At 47.2% G+C, this 13,809-nt stretch overlaps 1 protein-coding gene across 1 annotated transcript in view; it reads left to right on the plus strand.

Annotated features, from left to right (window-relative positions):
* MYO5B (myosin VB) overlaps window positions 1-13,809 on the plus strand; it is a 157,602-nt gene that overhangs the window by 26,962 nt on the left and 116,831 nt on the right. The window contains exons 2-4 of the mRNA XM_075077514.1: window positions 3,777-3,887; window positions 7,319-7,490; window positions 9,705-9,849. Coding sequence (XP_074933615.1) covers window positions 3,777-3,887; window positions 7,319-7,490; window positions 9,705-9,849 — 428 coding nt within the window. The remainder of the gene's footprint in view (window positions 1-3,776; window positions 3,888-7,318; window positions 7,491-9,704; window positions 9,850-13,809) is intronic.

Consider the following 13,809-nt stretch of genomic DNA (forward strand, 5'->3'; position numbering starts at 1 on the left):
TGCTTAAAAATTAGCTATCTGTTTAATGTAATGGAAAATTACGCTCTTAATTTAATGGAAGATTATACACCGTCCGCACCGGTGTAACTCCTTCTGTGCACACCAGCATCCCTTCCCGCTGTGCTGGAGCAGCCACCGAGCACATCACCAGGAGCTTGGGGATGGTTTGCTGGGAGTGACTTTGGCTGGCACTGGGGGCTTTCAAACAGCAAAACAAACCCTGCCTCTTCTAATTTACTGCCGGTTTTAATCCGCGTCCGTAGCGGCAGCCTGCTAAAATTTACATCAAATCAGGAGGTGGGGATTGAATTTATTAAGCTTCTGTTTAATCTGGATGGAATAACACGAGAGGCTGTGAGAGCACTGAATCACTTTGGTTTATTGGGAATCTGGTTTAAAAAACCAAAACAGATCTTTAAATTTTTCCCTTTTTTCATGAGAGGCTGAACATGCGGAGCCGTGTCCGACTCATGCTAACACCGTGTTCGAAGGCATCCTTGAGGATGAAAGAAATGCTTTTTCTTTCTACTCTCCTGGACAGAGACACTGGAGTGTTGGGAGGTTGTGATCTGCCAGGGTTGTGTTTCCTGAGCCCGAGGTCAGGCTAATCCACCGGTCCTAGTGCTTTGAGATAGACCCACCTGCCCTTTCCCTTTATAACAAGATCCTCCAGAAGGTCAAGAGGTTGTTAAAGCTAGTGAAGCCAGGACACGGCATGTAAAGTGGAATAATTATACTAGAGGGGTGAAATTGTGGAAGTAGAGGTTCACAAGGATGCATTCCTGCCTGGGGGAATTGTTTTGGTGACCTGGTGGCTCTTATCTGTATGAATTTAATTGGCAGGCGTACAGCGTGTGAAGCCACTTTGGAGGGAGTGGGTTGCAGAAGTCGGAGGCAAGGAAGGCAGGCATGGTGCTCCAGCGTGCCCCCACCATGGGCTGCCTCCAAGCCTCGGGAGGTTTTAATTAAAGCTCGCCTTGTAAAGATCTAAGAACGACAAAGTGCTTTTATTTCAGCTCTGTATGGTTTGAAATACTTGGGATTTACGGGTGAAAGGGAGGGGTTGGATGCGGGTTTGTGTAGCTGCCTGCCCTGCCTGGAGGGCTGAGCACTTGCATCTCTGCTGGGAGCGAGGAGGGGATGATGGTGAAAATGCACAACAAAAAAAGGTGGTCCCCCTTTTTGGATGTGCGTGTGCATGCACGCGCGAGAGGATGGCATTATAGATGCTTGGGAAAATGCATTCATAACAGCCTTTTCTAACAGCCCGCAGCTATTTAGGAGGATAGGAAGTGCTCGGTGTGGGGAGCGCTTGTGCTGGAGCAGCGATCGCGTTTGGGATCTCCCAGCTGGGGATGAGTGACCCGCAGGGCTTCTGACACCTTGCAAACACCTACGTCTTATTGCCTTCTGTGCTGTGCAACCTCTTGTGTACGTGTGTATGCACAAGAGCCTTGGAGAATCAGGTTTATTATTGAAATTCTATAGTTTTGTGGTTGGGATGGCTGGTGGGACGTGAAGTCTTTCACCACCAGGTTGTAAGTCCATCCCTAGGTGGTGGATGCTGAGAGCTGCTGCCCTCCGCCAGTGGTTCCCACATCGCACCCGGGCACTGGATGGCTCTTGGCCCCTCTCAGCAACTCATCGCCAACCATGGCCAGTGTGACCTCTTACTGCTGCTGGAGGTGGACCCAAATTTCATCCACCAAGCACCACAGTGGTTTTAGGGTTGTTCTGGGGTCAACGTGCACCTCTCTGCATCTGTCTGTCCAGGCAGGTCCATGGCTCAGCCCAGCGCCATGTGCAGGTGGAGAACTTGCAGGATTCCAGCCAAGACCAGTAATGTCTTGTTTTTGAGGCTGCCTTGATCTGGGTACATCCTGATCCCCAGCTATTTTGGGCATTTCTGGAGCATGTTTGATCTCTCTTCTGCCAGGAGAGAGCTGGCACTGGATGAAACCACGATGGTGGGGACGAAAAGGCAGGCGAGGTGTTTTGCAGGAGGGGTGAGAGCTGCAGCAATGGTCTGTAAAGCCCTTCCCATGGTGTCGGAGCCTGGAGAAACTGGGGCGAGGTGCAGTGGGTGAGGAAAGCTGAGTGGTGCATTGCCAGCTGCACCTTGTTTCAAGGTCTGACCAAAGATGGGGCTCCTGGCCGTGCTGCAGGGGTGTTACATCTCTTGCAACGCCACTTTCTGGAGGGGACAAGGGAGACTGGGCTGGGGGTCCTGAACCGGCCCCTTCCCCCTGGCAGCCTCCCTTCCCCGTGGCAGGGAAAGCACTGAAGGCCTGTGAGCTGTTAGAGGTTGTATATTGAGAAAAGGCTATTTATTTCTTTAATTCTTTTCCCCTCCCTGATAAAACTGCTGCTTTGGCAATATATTTGTTTAGCTCCATTAACATCCGAGGGTTCCCGCTGCTGTAGCTATTGAGCAACTCTAAAAATCATTACACAGGATACATATAAAAATCTATTGCTCTAGAGCTGCAGAACAGGCTGTTAGTTGGCTGCTGCTGCTTTAACTCTTGGGTCGCTGGGATTTCCCCCAACTCCTTGTGTTTTGTGTATGAAATAAGAGCTATGTAAACTTATTCTATCAACAGGAAGAGCTGGGGGAGACATGACCCCGCAAACGCCAGTAAGTAAGTGATGGTTGAAGGGTTCCTGTTCACTCAACGTTGGCTGGCGCGGTCCAGCATCAGGCTGGCTGTACGGGTCCATGTGCAGCAACAAAAGCCCAAGTCAAGGTGACTCCTTGCAGAGATGGAACAATTTTGGGTTCCTTGTTCTCAGGACCTTGCCCCGGCAGCCCCATGAGCAGGGAAACTGGTGCCTGCTCTGGCAAAAGGAAAGGTGGATGTAGAGGGTGAGGGAAACCCATGCCCGGAGGTTGCAGCGTTACTGCTGGGTCTGCAGTGCGCTTGTCCCAACTCCTGAGAGCAAGTACTGGAGGTCTCAGCACAACAACAGTTACTTGCTCGGCACGGGGGTGTGCGTGCGCTTTGCACAGAGTATTTATTTCTGCATTATAATAGCGAAGTAAATCCCATTAGCAGGAGGTGTTGTGGCTCTGAGTAACACCATAATCTCATTACGTGTGAGCGGTGCTGCTCGCTCTTGGGTTTTGTCCTGTTGTGGACACTTCGGCTGGTCCATCTTTGGGATTTCCTCTCCGGAGGCATAAGGGTGAACTTTAGAGATGCTGAAAAGGTTAAATGGTGCATCTAAACATTTTTCCAGACCCTTGAAACCTGTTTGCAGGTTCTCCTCCAGCCAAAGAAGTCGGCTTTGGTGCCTTCTGTTGCCTGCTCAGCTCCATGGTGGTGGGTTTAGGTTAAGGCTTGCTCTGTGGGAAGCAACCTATCGTTGTTCTGTGCCAAAGAAATACGCTTTGGTGTAAGGTCTGCTGGGGGAGTTTTGCTGTTTCATAAAAACTTCTAGAAGGCTCTTGGATTTTTTTTTTTCAGGGAAATTAAATTTCACATTTACCTTGAGTCTGTACCCCGCTTTGTTAGATTGGTAATAAACCAGTGTACACCTTGTCCAGAAGAAGCCTGACTGAAAGTCTGATGGAAAAATCAGACTTCTGGTCTGTAATTTACCCCAAAACCTAAAATTAGAATATTTCTTTTTTGGACTGAAATAAATGATTTAGGTGCACTGACTTTACAATGAGTGTGGGATTGTATCCATGGTGAATTAATTTATTTATGATTTAATTTCCTGAGGTTTCCTTGTGTTTAAGCTTTTTCTTTCTTTATTTCCCCTCTCTCCAGTACACTAGAGTTTGGATTCCTGACCCTGATGAAGTCTGGAGATCAGCAGAAATTATCAAGGATTACAAAGAGGGAGATAAAAGCCTTCATCTGAAACTTGAAGATGAAACTGTAAGCACTTGAATGTCGTTATTCTTCTCAGTAATCTAAAACTTAGAAATAATGTGTGAAGAAGCCTGAGCCATCTCATATTTTTTTAGGAAGTATTTTTAAATGTGTTTTATTGCCTTAGCGCTTCCAGCTATTCCGTGTCCGCTCCCTCCCCAGACACTTGTGTTTAAAGTAGGTTGTGAGAAAAGCCCTTGACCCCTCTCATCTCTCTTCATCCTCTGGCAAAGTTGTAATAGTCTGTGATATCAGAATAAGGTTGTGGTTTTTTTATAGCAGCAGTATGTTAGAAATATCAGTTTATGGTTTTTGCTGCTGAACAAATTGGAAAGAGCACGGCTGGTGGCGTGTACTCAAACTTGGGTACCGATGGAAAAATCACATAGAGAGCAGAAGCGACTGCTGCGCAACAGCTTTCTCCATGCCTCAGTTTTTCTCTTTAAGCATAATTTTACATAAAACGCCTTTTTCTCCTTTTTTTTTTTTTTAAGTAAAAAAGCTCTAAAAGACAAAAATGAGAAACTCATTTAAATGTAGATGTTTTTTAGCAAGCGAGGCTTTTAAATGCACAAACAGCCCAGGCTCACGGCATGTGTGCAGCCAGTGATAAATCCTTCCCAAAGCAGGATGGAGGCTGGGGAAGAGCAGCTGATTTCTGTCCCGCACAAAAAGCTCACGGGCTGGGACGCCGGGTAACAAGCGAGGGATTGCAGATGGAATTAACGGTGGCATTCGCATCAGCTGCAAAATTTGGCTGGTTTGTGGGAAGGGAGCAGCCACGCTACGTGTCCACCACGAGGTGCATCTCCCAGATGTGACGCCTGGTGTGGCAGGAAGAATAAATAATTTTTTTCATGAAGAATTCCACCTAAACAAGCTTTCTTCACTGAGCAGATGGGGTTTCCTTAATTGTCTAGAGGGTGATCTGCTCGGTTGCTAAAAGAGTTAAGAGGCCACCTTCTCTAAATTGAAAGTGCTCTGAGGAAGGTGAGTAATTCACATCCCCTGCCAGCTGACCATTTCCATACTGCAGGGAATATTTTCACCCTATTACTTAATGGGAAGATGGAGAACAGAAATGAGACACGCTTGATTAGGCTGTTCATCAAAACAATTCTTCTTTCCGAGCAGCGCAAGCGCGGGCTGTTTGCAGTATGTGACTGTGCCGGGTTTGCAAAGAAAGTTTTGTGTTGAAATCTGCACCCAGCACATGGTGCTGTTGGGTCTTCCTGGGTTAGCTCTGCCCACGCTTATTGTCTTCCCCAATTTGCTGTTCCAGCATAGGGCAGCTTTCTGAGGAGGTGAAAAGATGGATGATGTTCCTCTCAGAGATGCTTTTTTCCCCTCTGTAGAATCACAGAATCATTAAGGTTGGAAAAGACCTCTAGGATCATCAAGGCCAGCCCCCAACCCAACACTCCCAGGCCTCCTAAACCATGGCCCCAAGGGCCGCGGCTGCACGTCCTTTGAACCCCCCCAGGGACGGTGACTCCCCCACCTCTCTGGGCAGCCTGTGCCAGGGCCTGACCGCTCTGGCAGGGAAGACGTTTCCCCTCATCTCCAACCTAAACTTCCCCTGGCACAATTTGAGGCTGTTTCTTCTCATCCATGTTGATAAATCTCAATGAGGAGATGCACATAGTTTGAGCATATGTTTTTCTCTGACATGATGCTTCATGCTCACGATGCAAGTGTGATGCTCACGACGGGCGTATTTCCACCATGAATTCAGTGAATTCCAATCACTCCGTGCAGCAGCTGTCTGTCTCCCAGTGGCATCAGATGCTGCGGGGATGACCCTTGTTGCAGGTTTTTTTACATGCTTTTTCTCTTGTTCCTGAGGCAAAGATAGAAACCTTGGAGAAGCCAAGCAGCAGTGCGCAAGCCTTTGCAAGAAGCTGGTTTTTTTCTCTTTAATCTGGATATTTCCCTGGAAACGAACGGGGCTAACAAGTCCTGCAAGGTCTAGTGTTTCTGTACAGCTGAGTTTAAGGTCAGCAACATTAAAGTACAAGGAGGTTAAAGGATTACCAGGTGTTGTAGATGGTAGCTTAATAAGCATGTGACTGTCACAGTGAAACGCAGGAACATCTCATTTTGGGGTTGTGCAAGAGACCGCTGCTTCCTGCCGGTGCTCTGAGACCCCTGCTTGATGCTCTTCCGTATGAAACCCTGCCTAGACCCAAGTAACGTTGGGATGAAAAGGTTTAGCGAGGGGAAGCAGCGCACGAGAGCGTCTGATGGGGATACCGACCGTACATATCTTCAGGGGTTTTGAAACTGTTGAAAGGCTTTTGTTCCTGACAGCCAACATGCATTACCCAACTGTTTAGTGCTTCTCTTTTGTCCTTGTGCTTTAGGTGAATTTCCATGGGTTTTGTGGTTTCTGGCTGTACTCTGTATGCAAGAGTACTCCTTCTGAATGAAGAGCTGATTTTTAAATATAACAAGGGATCCCTGGTGTCTTTGCCATTAAGATGTGAGACTGAGTGCAAACTCTTGAAAATTGGCATTGGCAACGTGGAATTGGAGGACAAAACAAGCTTGACGTTGTCAGATGTGCTGTGTGAGCCTGTCCTTGTACACTCGGGTCGGCTCTTATTGTGCTGTTTGCAGTCCGGTGCCGCTGCAATGGTTGTGGTTCTCTTCTGCTTGCAAACTGGGATTCCCGTCTTCTGTTGGGATCAGGGAGCATCAGGATCCCTTCCTGAGACACCCTGTGGAAAGCAACATCACAGGCAACTATATTCTTTTTTTCCTCCCCACTGTTAAGGGATAAAAATACAGTTTTTCTTCAGTTGGTGGCTTTGCTGTTCATTTGGGGTTGAGCCAAAAATAGTTAGCATATGGGCAGCCATATGCTTCAACGGCATAACCTGGCTCTTCAGATATTGAAGCAGCAGGGACTCTCTACTTTTCCATGTCCTTCTCTGCCTGAAAGGGTGTAAGGTTTTGAATATAAAAGTAGCTTGAATTAAAAATCAATTGAGAAATCCCTCTGGTGGGAAGAATATAATCTATTTTGAAATGAAGCTGCCTTTCAAAAAGCATTAAGATGTTTAGATCGGATGAAGCTGTGGTTTTCTCTATGGTACCTGCTACTGCTCAGAGCTGGATAAAGGCTATTTGCCCCAAGGTTGGCCTGAAAACAATCCAAGTGCGCTCGGGTTGGTTCTTATGGTCCATCTGTGTCCCTCAGGACCATTTGTTGGCCAACTCAAAGCCATTTACCAGGGGATGTCCTGTCTCCTGGCAGTGTGGGACAGCAGGATCATCCAGGTGCCCAGAGCATGTAGCATAAAGGGGTTTTCATTCCAGTTAGAGCAGGAGGTGCTAATATCGGCCACATCAAGCTGAAGTTATGCTTGGATTATAAGGCGTTAAAGGAGCTGTTGGGTTTTGTGTTCTCACATCCCTCATATGCGTCTCTTCAGCTCTACGAATATCCTATTGACCACCAAGGAAATGAGCTGCCTTTCCTACGCAATCCGGATATCCTGGTGGGAGAGAATGACCTGACGGCCCTGAGCTACCTGCACGAGCCCGCGGTCCTCCACAACCTCAAAGTCAGGTTCCTCGAGTCCAACCACATCTACACGTACTGTGGTGAGTGTCCAGGCCATACATTCAGCTGATGGAAAGCAGTGGGTTAGAGCATGTCCGCATAGCAACCCCTTGAGACCACAAGCCAGAGGCTAATGGTGTGAGGAAGGTCTGGGGGCTGTGAATTCGGTGTGGGTGGGAGACACGATTGTGTGCCAACAAGCTCTAGGTTTCAAAACCAGAGGTGGTTTTTGAGGGTTGGTGTACTGTGAACTGCCTGAGCTCGTGGTCCATGTAGGTGACTCTTGGTGGAAGCGTCTTGTCAGATGAGTTTGAGGCCAACTTTGCGTGTGCTTGGCTGTCTGCGGGGAAACAGTAGGACCTAGCAAACCAGGGGAGAACAGCAGTGTGCCAGAAAGATACAATCCAACTGAGAAGTGTCCATAACACGTTTCCATCCTGGAAGATGGCAAAAAAAAACTCGCTCCACTGTTGTTTCCTGCCTTTTCTTGATGACTTTGGGGCCATCTAATGCTTAAAATCAAAGCAGAAGGAGAGCAGGTGTGAACTTGGATTCGTCACTCCTAGGGAGAGTGACCTGCCAAAACCATTCAAGACAGCAGTTACCTGTGCGTGAATGGCAACAAATTGCAACCTTAAAAAAAAAAAAAAAAAGGCAATTCAGCCATTTTTATTCGGTTACATTGGAGAATATTGAATGTTGAACCCTCTTGCTGACATTCAAGATGACCTTGCTAGCAGTGATGCAGACTAACGATTCTCAAAGTGATGAGTTGCAAGATTACAGTGAAATGCACGGGATTGTTTGTGTGGCAGGGTTAAGGCTGGTACGTACAGCTGTGATTAAGTGTCGCAATTTAGGGTTGTTGAGGAAATACTTGGCAGAAGGAGATGACTCTTTAAAGAAGCACCCTTGAAATACCTCAGTGGCTGGTAACTGTGGTGCCTTTGCTTTAAATATTTAATGCTGGTTAGACTATTGGCATAACTTGCTGCCTTCTGCAGCTGCTGTGTGCTCCCGGTCAGATGCAAGCTTGCTTTCATCCAAAATCAGTGAGGTTTCATTAGTGCAGCCTCTTGTGAGGGTTTATAATAATCTTGAGCACAGCATTGTGCTAATGAAGATGCATGGGTTTAGGCTTGGCTGTTTGAGCTTAGCAAGTGTAGGTCTAGCTACGAAGTGCACTTTGGGTGCAACGTACCCTGTGCTTTAGTTATGAAGTGGCTGAGGAGGGGAGAAAAGTGCTTATTGTGGCTGTTTGTGTTTTTGGTCAGTAAGAGAAAGAGATACATGACCCTAACAGCACCAGGATGCAAACAGATAGGAGCAGGGCATGGTGCGGTGAAGCTGTTGGGTTGATGTCCCGCAGAGGCAGGTAACGTGATTTAGCCGACCTTTGCTTTTCGTTGTAGCTGAAGTCACCGTATCCTGGCGTTTGCCGCAGGCTGAGCGTTCCTGTGGCTTGCTGTAATGTGAGCGTGCCCGAGCCCTGAATCGGCTGGGCTGGGAGCACAGCACCCACTCCCACCAGCCACGTGCTCTCTGGAGCTCCTTACAATAGCAGTTTAAACCTGCAAAACCTGAAGGTGCTGCGGAGGTGGAACTTGTCAGTGCTTCAGTTCTTGCAGGGTGCAGACCAGCTCCCTCGAGCACACAGGTAACACCACACGTGGTTTTGCTTCTCATTAGTTCGCGGGCTCACTGCCTCCTCCGGGCAGGCATGGCGTTCCTAGAGCTGGAGAGGAAAGAGGCATTACAGCTTTAATGCAGGCTCTGGTGTTCCTTTCCTGTGACTTATGGATCTCATTTTGATTTGAGTACTTTCTTTGTTACGAGCTTTTACCCAGAATTTAAGATAGGGGAAAACCCTGGATATTTTGTTTGGGTCAAGCAGAGCTTAGGTTGCATAGGAATTGCTTTTCCGAAGTGATGGCTCAGGCACTGTTTAGCTGTTCTTCTCACTCTGCAAAGTCTGGCTTCACACAATGAAGATTATATATTTGCTTTTCTCACTGGTTTCATATGCCTCCTCTGGAGCTGTACTGGAGCTTATAGCCTTGCTATCAAAGCATAGCACTGTGAAGGAGATGCTGAGATAAGAATTAGGAGTCCTTCCCCATTCCCTTCTCATTTTTTTTCCTTCAAGCATCATATTTTAAAAAATTGATTGAAATAACTAACGCAAGCCCTAAAAAGCCTGAAGTATTAACTCAGTGCTTGGTTTGTAACAAACCTGTCTATTTATCTGTTCGAAGGTATTGTACTTGTTGCCATCAATCCATACGAGCAGCTGCCAATCTACGAACAAGATGTCATCTATGCGTACAGTGGCCAAAACATGGGGGATATGGACCCTCACATCTTTGCGGTGGCAGAGGAAGCCTATAAGCAGATGGCCAGGTGAGTGGGCGCTCAGTCAGCCGGGTCGGATCGAACAGTCGGATTAAAAGCGGGCAAATATCCAATTAAATATTGCAAGTGTGCAATTAAGGTGAAGTCACGGAAAATCATAGAATTGTAGAACGCCCTGAGCTGGAAGGGACCCACAAGGACCATGGCGCCCAGCTCCCGTCCCTGCACAGGACACCCCAAATTCACACCGTGTCTCTGAGGGCCTTGTCCAAGTGCTTCTGGAATATCGCCAGGCTGGTGCCGTGATGCCTCCCTGGGGAGCCTGTTCCGGGGCTCCACCACCCTCTGGGGGAAGAGCCTTTCCCTAATGCCCAGCCTAATCCCCTGGCACATCTCCCTGCCATCCCCTGGGTTCTGAGTGTGAAAATTCCAGATATTCATGTCTACTGAGAATACGGTGTCTTCTCTCATGCCTTTATATCCTTGAGTCGGTGTGGTATCTCCCCATCATGGTGGCCATGTTCACCCACGGGTGCTGTAGCTCTGTCCCTCTTCTACGAGATGCAAGACTTGGTTCCTGCAGCAGCCTCCCTTTTGTGGTGCAGAACTGCTTCATGCTGAAATCTCTTTGAGGTCAGGGGTTTCTGATTAATTCTGCTTACTGCCTTGACCCTGTTACCGGCTGCCAAGACTGCCAGGCTGATGAGGATCTCCATGGTCCTCAGGAACTCACGGGTTTGGTGCAACTGTGATTCAGACAGGGATCCTTCTGCTGCTGCTGCTTGGATGAGTTTCCTGGAAGAAATTCAAACCACTCTGCAAATGTCATGTTTAATAGCTTGGGGGAAACGGCATTTCAGATAATTTGGCGAGATAATCAGAGTAAGCCCAGCTGCTAATGTTGGTCCTGTTTGTTGAGATGCTGTGATTTTGAGTTAGGAGGTAACTCTGGTAAATACCTGGAGATATTTGTGGGTCCTTCAAAGCAGCGTCTTCATCAGGTGAACGTGGTGTGAGTTTTACTTTATTTCTGTGTTAGTTGTGTTGCTGAGGACAGGCGCAGGATTTTGTTCTTACTAGATAAGCCACGATCTAAAAGAGAATTTGAGAGGAAGCTGAAGGTTGTTGCACTGGGGATCATTTTATTATAGTTGTCTGGACTCACACAGCGTGTTTAGATTTCCTTGTGGATTAGCTGTGGTTTGTATGCAGCCCTGGCTTTTAATAGCAAGAATAATCACAGAACCGTTTACCAAGGGTTTCAGTCTGGTTTCTGCAGCGTCTCGGCTGTAAGTGGTGAGTTAGGATGCGTTTCTGATCAAAGATGAGCCAGAGTTCAATCCAGAAATGCATCTGGAGGAGCACTGCTGTGGGTGGAGATCGGATGGGTTGTACCCAAGCAGGGTTCAGACCTCCTGCAAGTGCTTGTGCTTTGGGAAGAATTGAAAAATCTGGGGAGCTGTCTAGAGAAAGAGGAAGGCTTAGGAGTGTGTCCTCGTTACACGAATCCAGGCTGAGCAGCAAGCTGCATGGTTTTCTGGTCAGGGTTTGCTGACCAACGTGGACAGGACCCATGGATTTTCCTAGGCACACATCTAAAATAGAGGGCAACAGCTTGCTTGTCTGCTGGGGAAGACTTGGTGCTTCCCCACATGCCCGCGTGTTTTTGCAGGCAGTGGGCTAACCGACAGCTCTAGCCAGAGATGCTCGCCTCTGCTCCCCTCCTCGTCAGAGTAAATCTGCTTTTGACAGCCAGCCATCTAAATCATAACTGGCTGTGGATGGTAGGGAACACTGTTTGCGAGGGGGCATGGAAATAACCACCTTCAAAGCACTTAAACAAGACACTCTCTATTCAGTACCGCTCTGATGCTCTGTCTTGGGCTGGTATTACGGTAATTGCAGGCTTGGGTACAAAAGAGGGATTCAAATGGGGCCAAGAGGAGGTTGTAACGTGGATTATAGGAATCTGCCTGGTTATTTGAAATGTGTCTTAAAATGGAGCACGCTGTATCTTCAATCTGAAAGCTTCTGGGTGGACGTTGGGCTCTCTGCAGTTTGATCCAGGCTTTTCCCTCCGTGGTGCTGGGGGAGAGCGGTGGAGCTGCTTGAGCAGGGTGTGTGGATGGCATGTCTCATGAGTGATGGATGTGTTGTGTTGGACAGAACGTCGTTTTGCCTTTTTTTTTAAAGTGAATTACTGGCTCTGAGATGCCTCCTTTCCGAAGCTCTGCACGTGAGCGTGGTGGGACACGGGTACTGGGGCAGCTCAGCCATCAGGATGAAGGTCTTGGAGCATGTGAAACCTGAACAGGTACAAAAAAAAAAAAGAAAAATCACTTGTTTTGCACTGTCTTAGCCTTTAAACAATTGTGTTGTGCCTGGTGGGTCCTGTAGACCAGGAATAAAACTCAAACCTGCAATCTCAGAAAGTCAAACTTGCAACGTGACTGGGAGCAGGAAACCAGTCTGTGGCTATCCTTCTGGGTTTGTTTCTTTCTTTATCTACATACGTGTGTGCTTGTGTCTGTATATGCACCTATAGGCTGGCGTATTGGAAAAAAGAGGAGGAATTATTTATTCTAAAAACAAATTAAATGAAAATCACATCGTAGGAAAGTGAGAATAATAATGCAGATGTGCATTTTGTTTGACTTTCTCTGGTTTTCTTTCAATGCGAGTAAGAAACCAAACAGGCAAAACAAGCTTTCCCTGTGGATGATTGCTTGGAAAGAGCTGATGTTATTTGCAACATCACTGAGGAAAAAAAGGTGCCGAGTAAATAACTCGCTGGAGCCACCGAGCAGTCGTTGCTGTGTGAGCTTGTCCGGTTGGAGTGTCATCTCCAAGTTTTGCAACGAGCGGCTTCGTCATTTTTGTGCTTTTATATACGTACGTGGGATAATACTAATGCATTTGTGCGGCAGAGCAGAACCTGCTTAGCTGACTCTCATTAAACTGCTTCCTTGAGATCACACACTTCACTGGGGTAATAAACCCTTCAAAAAAAAAAAAAAAACAACACCCAAAAGCATTTCTGAAATGGTGCTTGAGATGTTTTCTGGGGCCGCAGGCAAAGAGCGCACGCTTGAAGCGAGCATGTGAATGGGCAGATGGTGCCAGCTTCTCCCTTGCTGCGGGATTTCAAGTTGCAGTGGTCTTCTGAGGGCAAACCTCTCTACCTTTTCGTGAAGACCTGGATAAGAAAGGCTACAAGGTGTGTCATATTTTTAGAGGACAAACAGAGCAAGGACGTAATCAGGAACCGTGAAGTCACCTTGATTAGCTCTTCTCCAGTGCAGAAGGCAACTTTTTTATATTTTTTTAATCTATATATATCTCAAAAAAGAAAATATGCACACATATAAAATATATATTCTATCTAAAATGTATGTAATAAATATATCTGTATCTTTTAGCTGTATTAGTGGCCCAGAACACATTGGGAAGATGCAGCGGAGGTGACTGAGTGGGATTGAGTGGGTGCCATGGGAAAAGGGCGCAAAATCTAAGCTTCTCTGTTAAGTGAGAAAAATTGGAGGCAATTAGATTTTTAATCCTCTGGGCTTCTAGTATGCCATTGCCAGGTAGAGACAGGGTGCTGGGGCAGAACTTAAAGACCTTTGCTGGTGTTACAGGTGTTAGTGAAGTTGTCCTGTGCTTTCTTGCCTGCCTCGAGCTGTTAGTGTCCGTAAGATGGGACTGGAGGCATCTTCACAGGCGGCTGTAAAGCTCTGCTGGATCCCGTGTCTAGCATCACCCTGTCATCAGGAAATGCCAGTTTGAAAGGATGGGGGAAAAAAAAAGGGAGGAAAAATAAAGGGGGGGGGGGAGAAAACTGTGGGTGGGCTGGGCAAGGGGCACCTGAACACTAGCCATGAGGAAGGCATGTGTTAAACTCCTCTTTAAATGAAAGCTTCTTCCAAAGAGGTTGTGTTGCAGCGAGTTGCTTTGCAGCACTTGCATGTAAAGCAGCTTAAAAAAAGGCAACCGATTAAAATTCATATG

The sequence above is a fragment of the Phalacrocorax aristotelis genome, chromosome W (genome assembly GCF_949628215.1).
Source record: "Phalacrocorax aristotelis chromosome W, bGulAri2.1, whole genome shotgun sequence".
Lineage (NCBI taxonomy): Eukaryota > Metazoa > Chordata > Aves > Suliformes > Phalacrocoracidae > Phalacrocorax > Phalacrocorax aristotelis.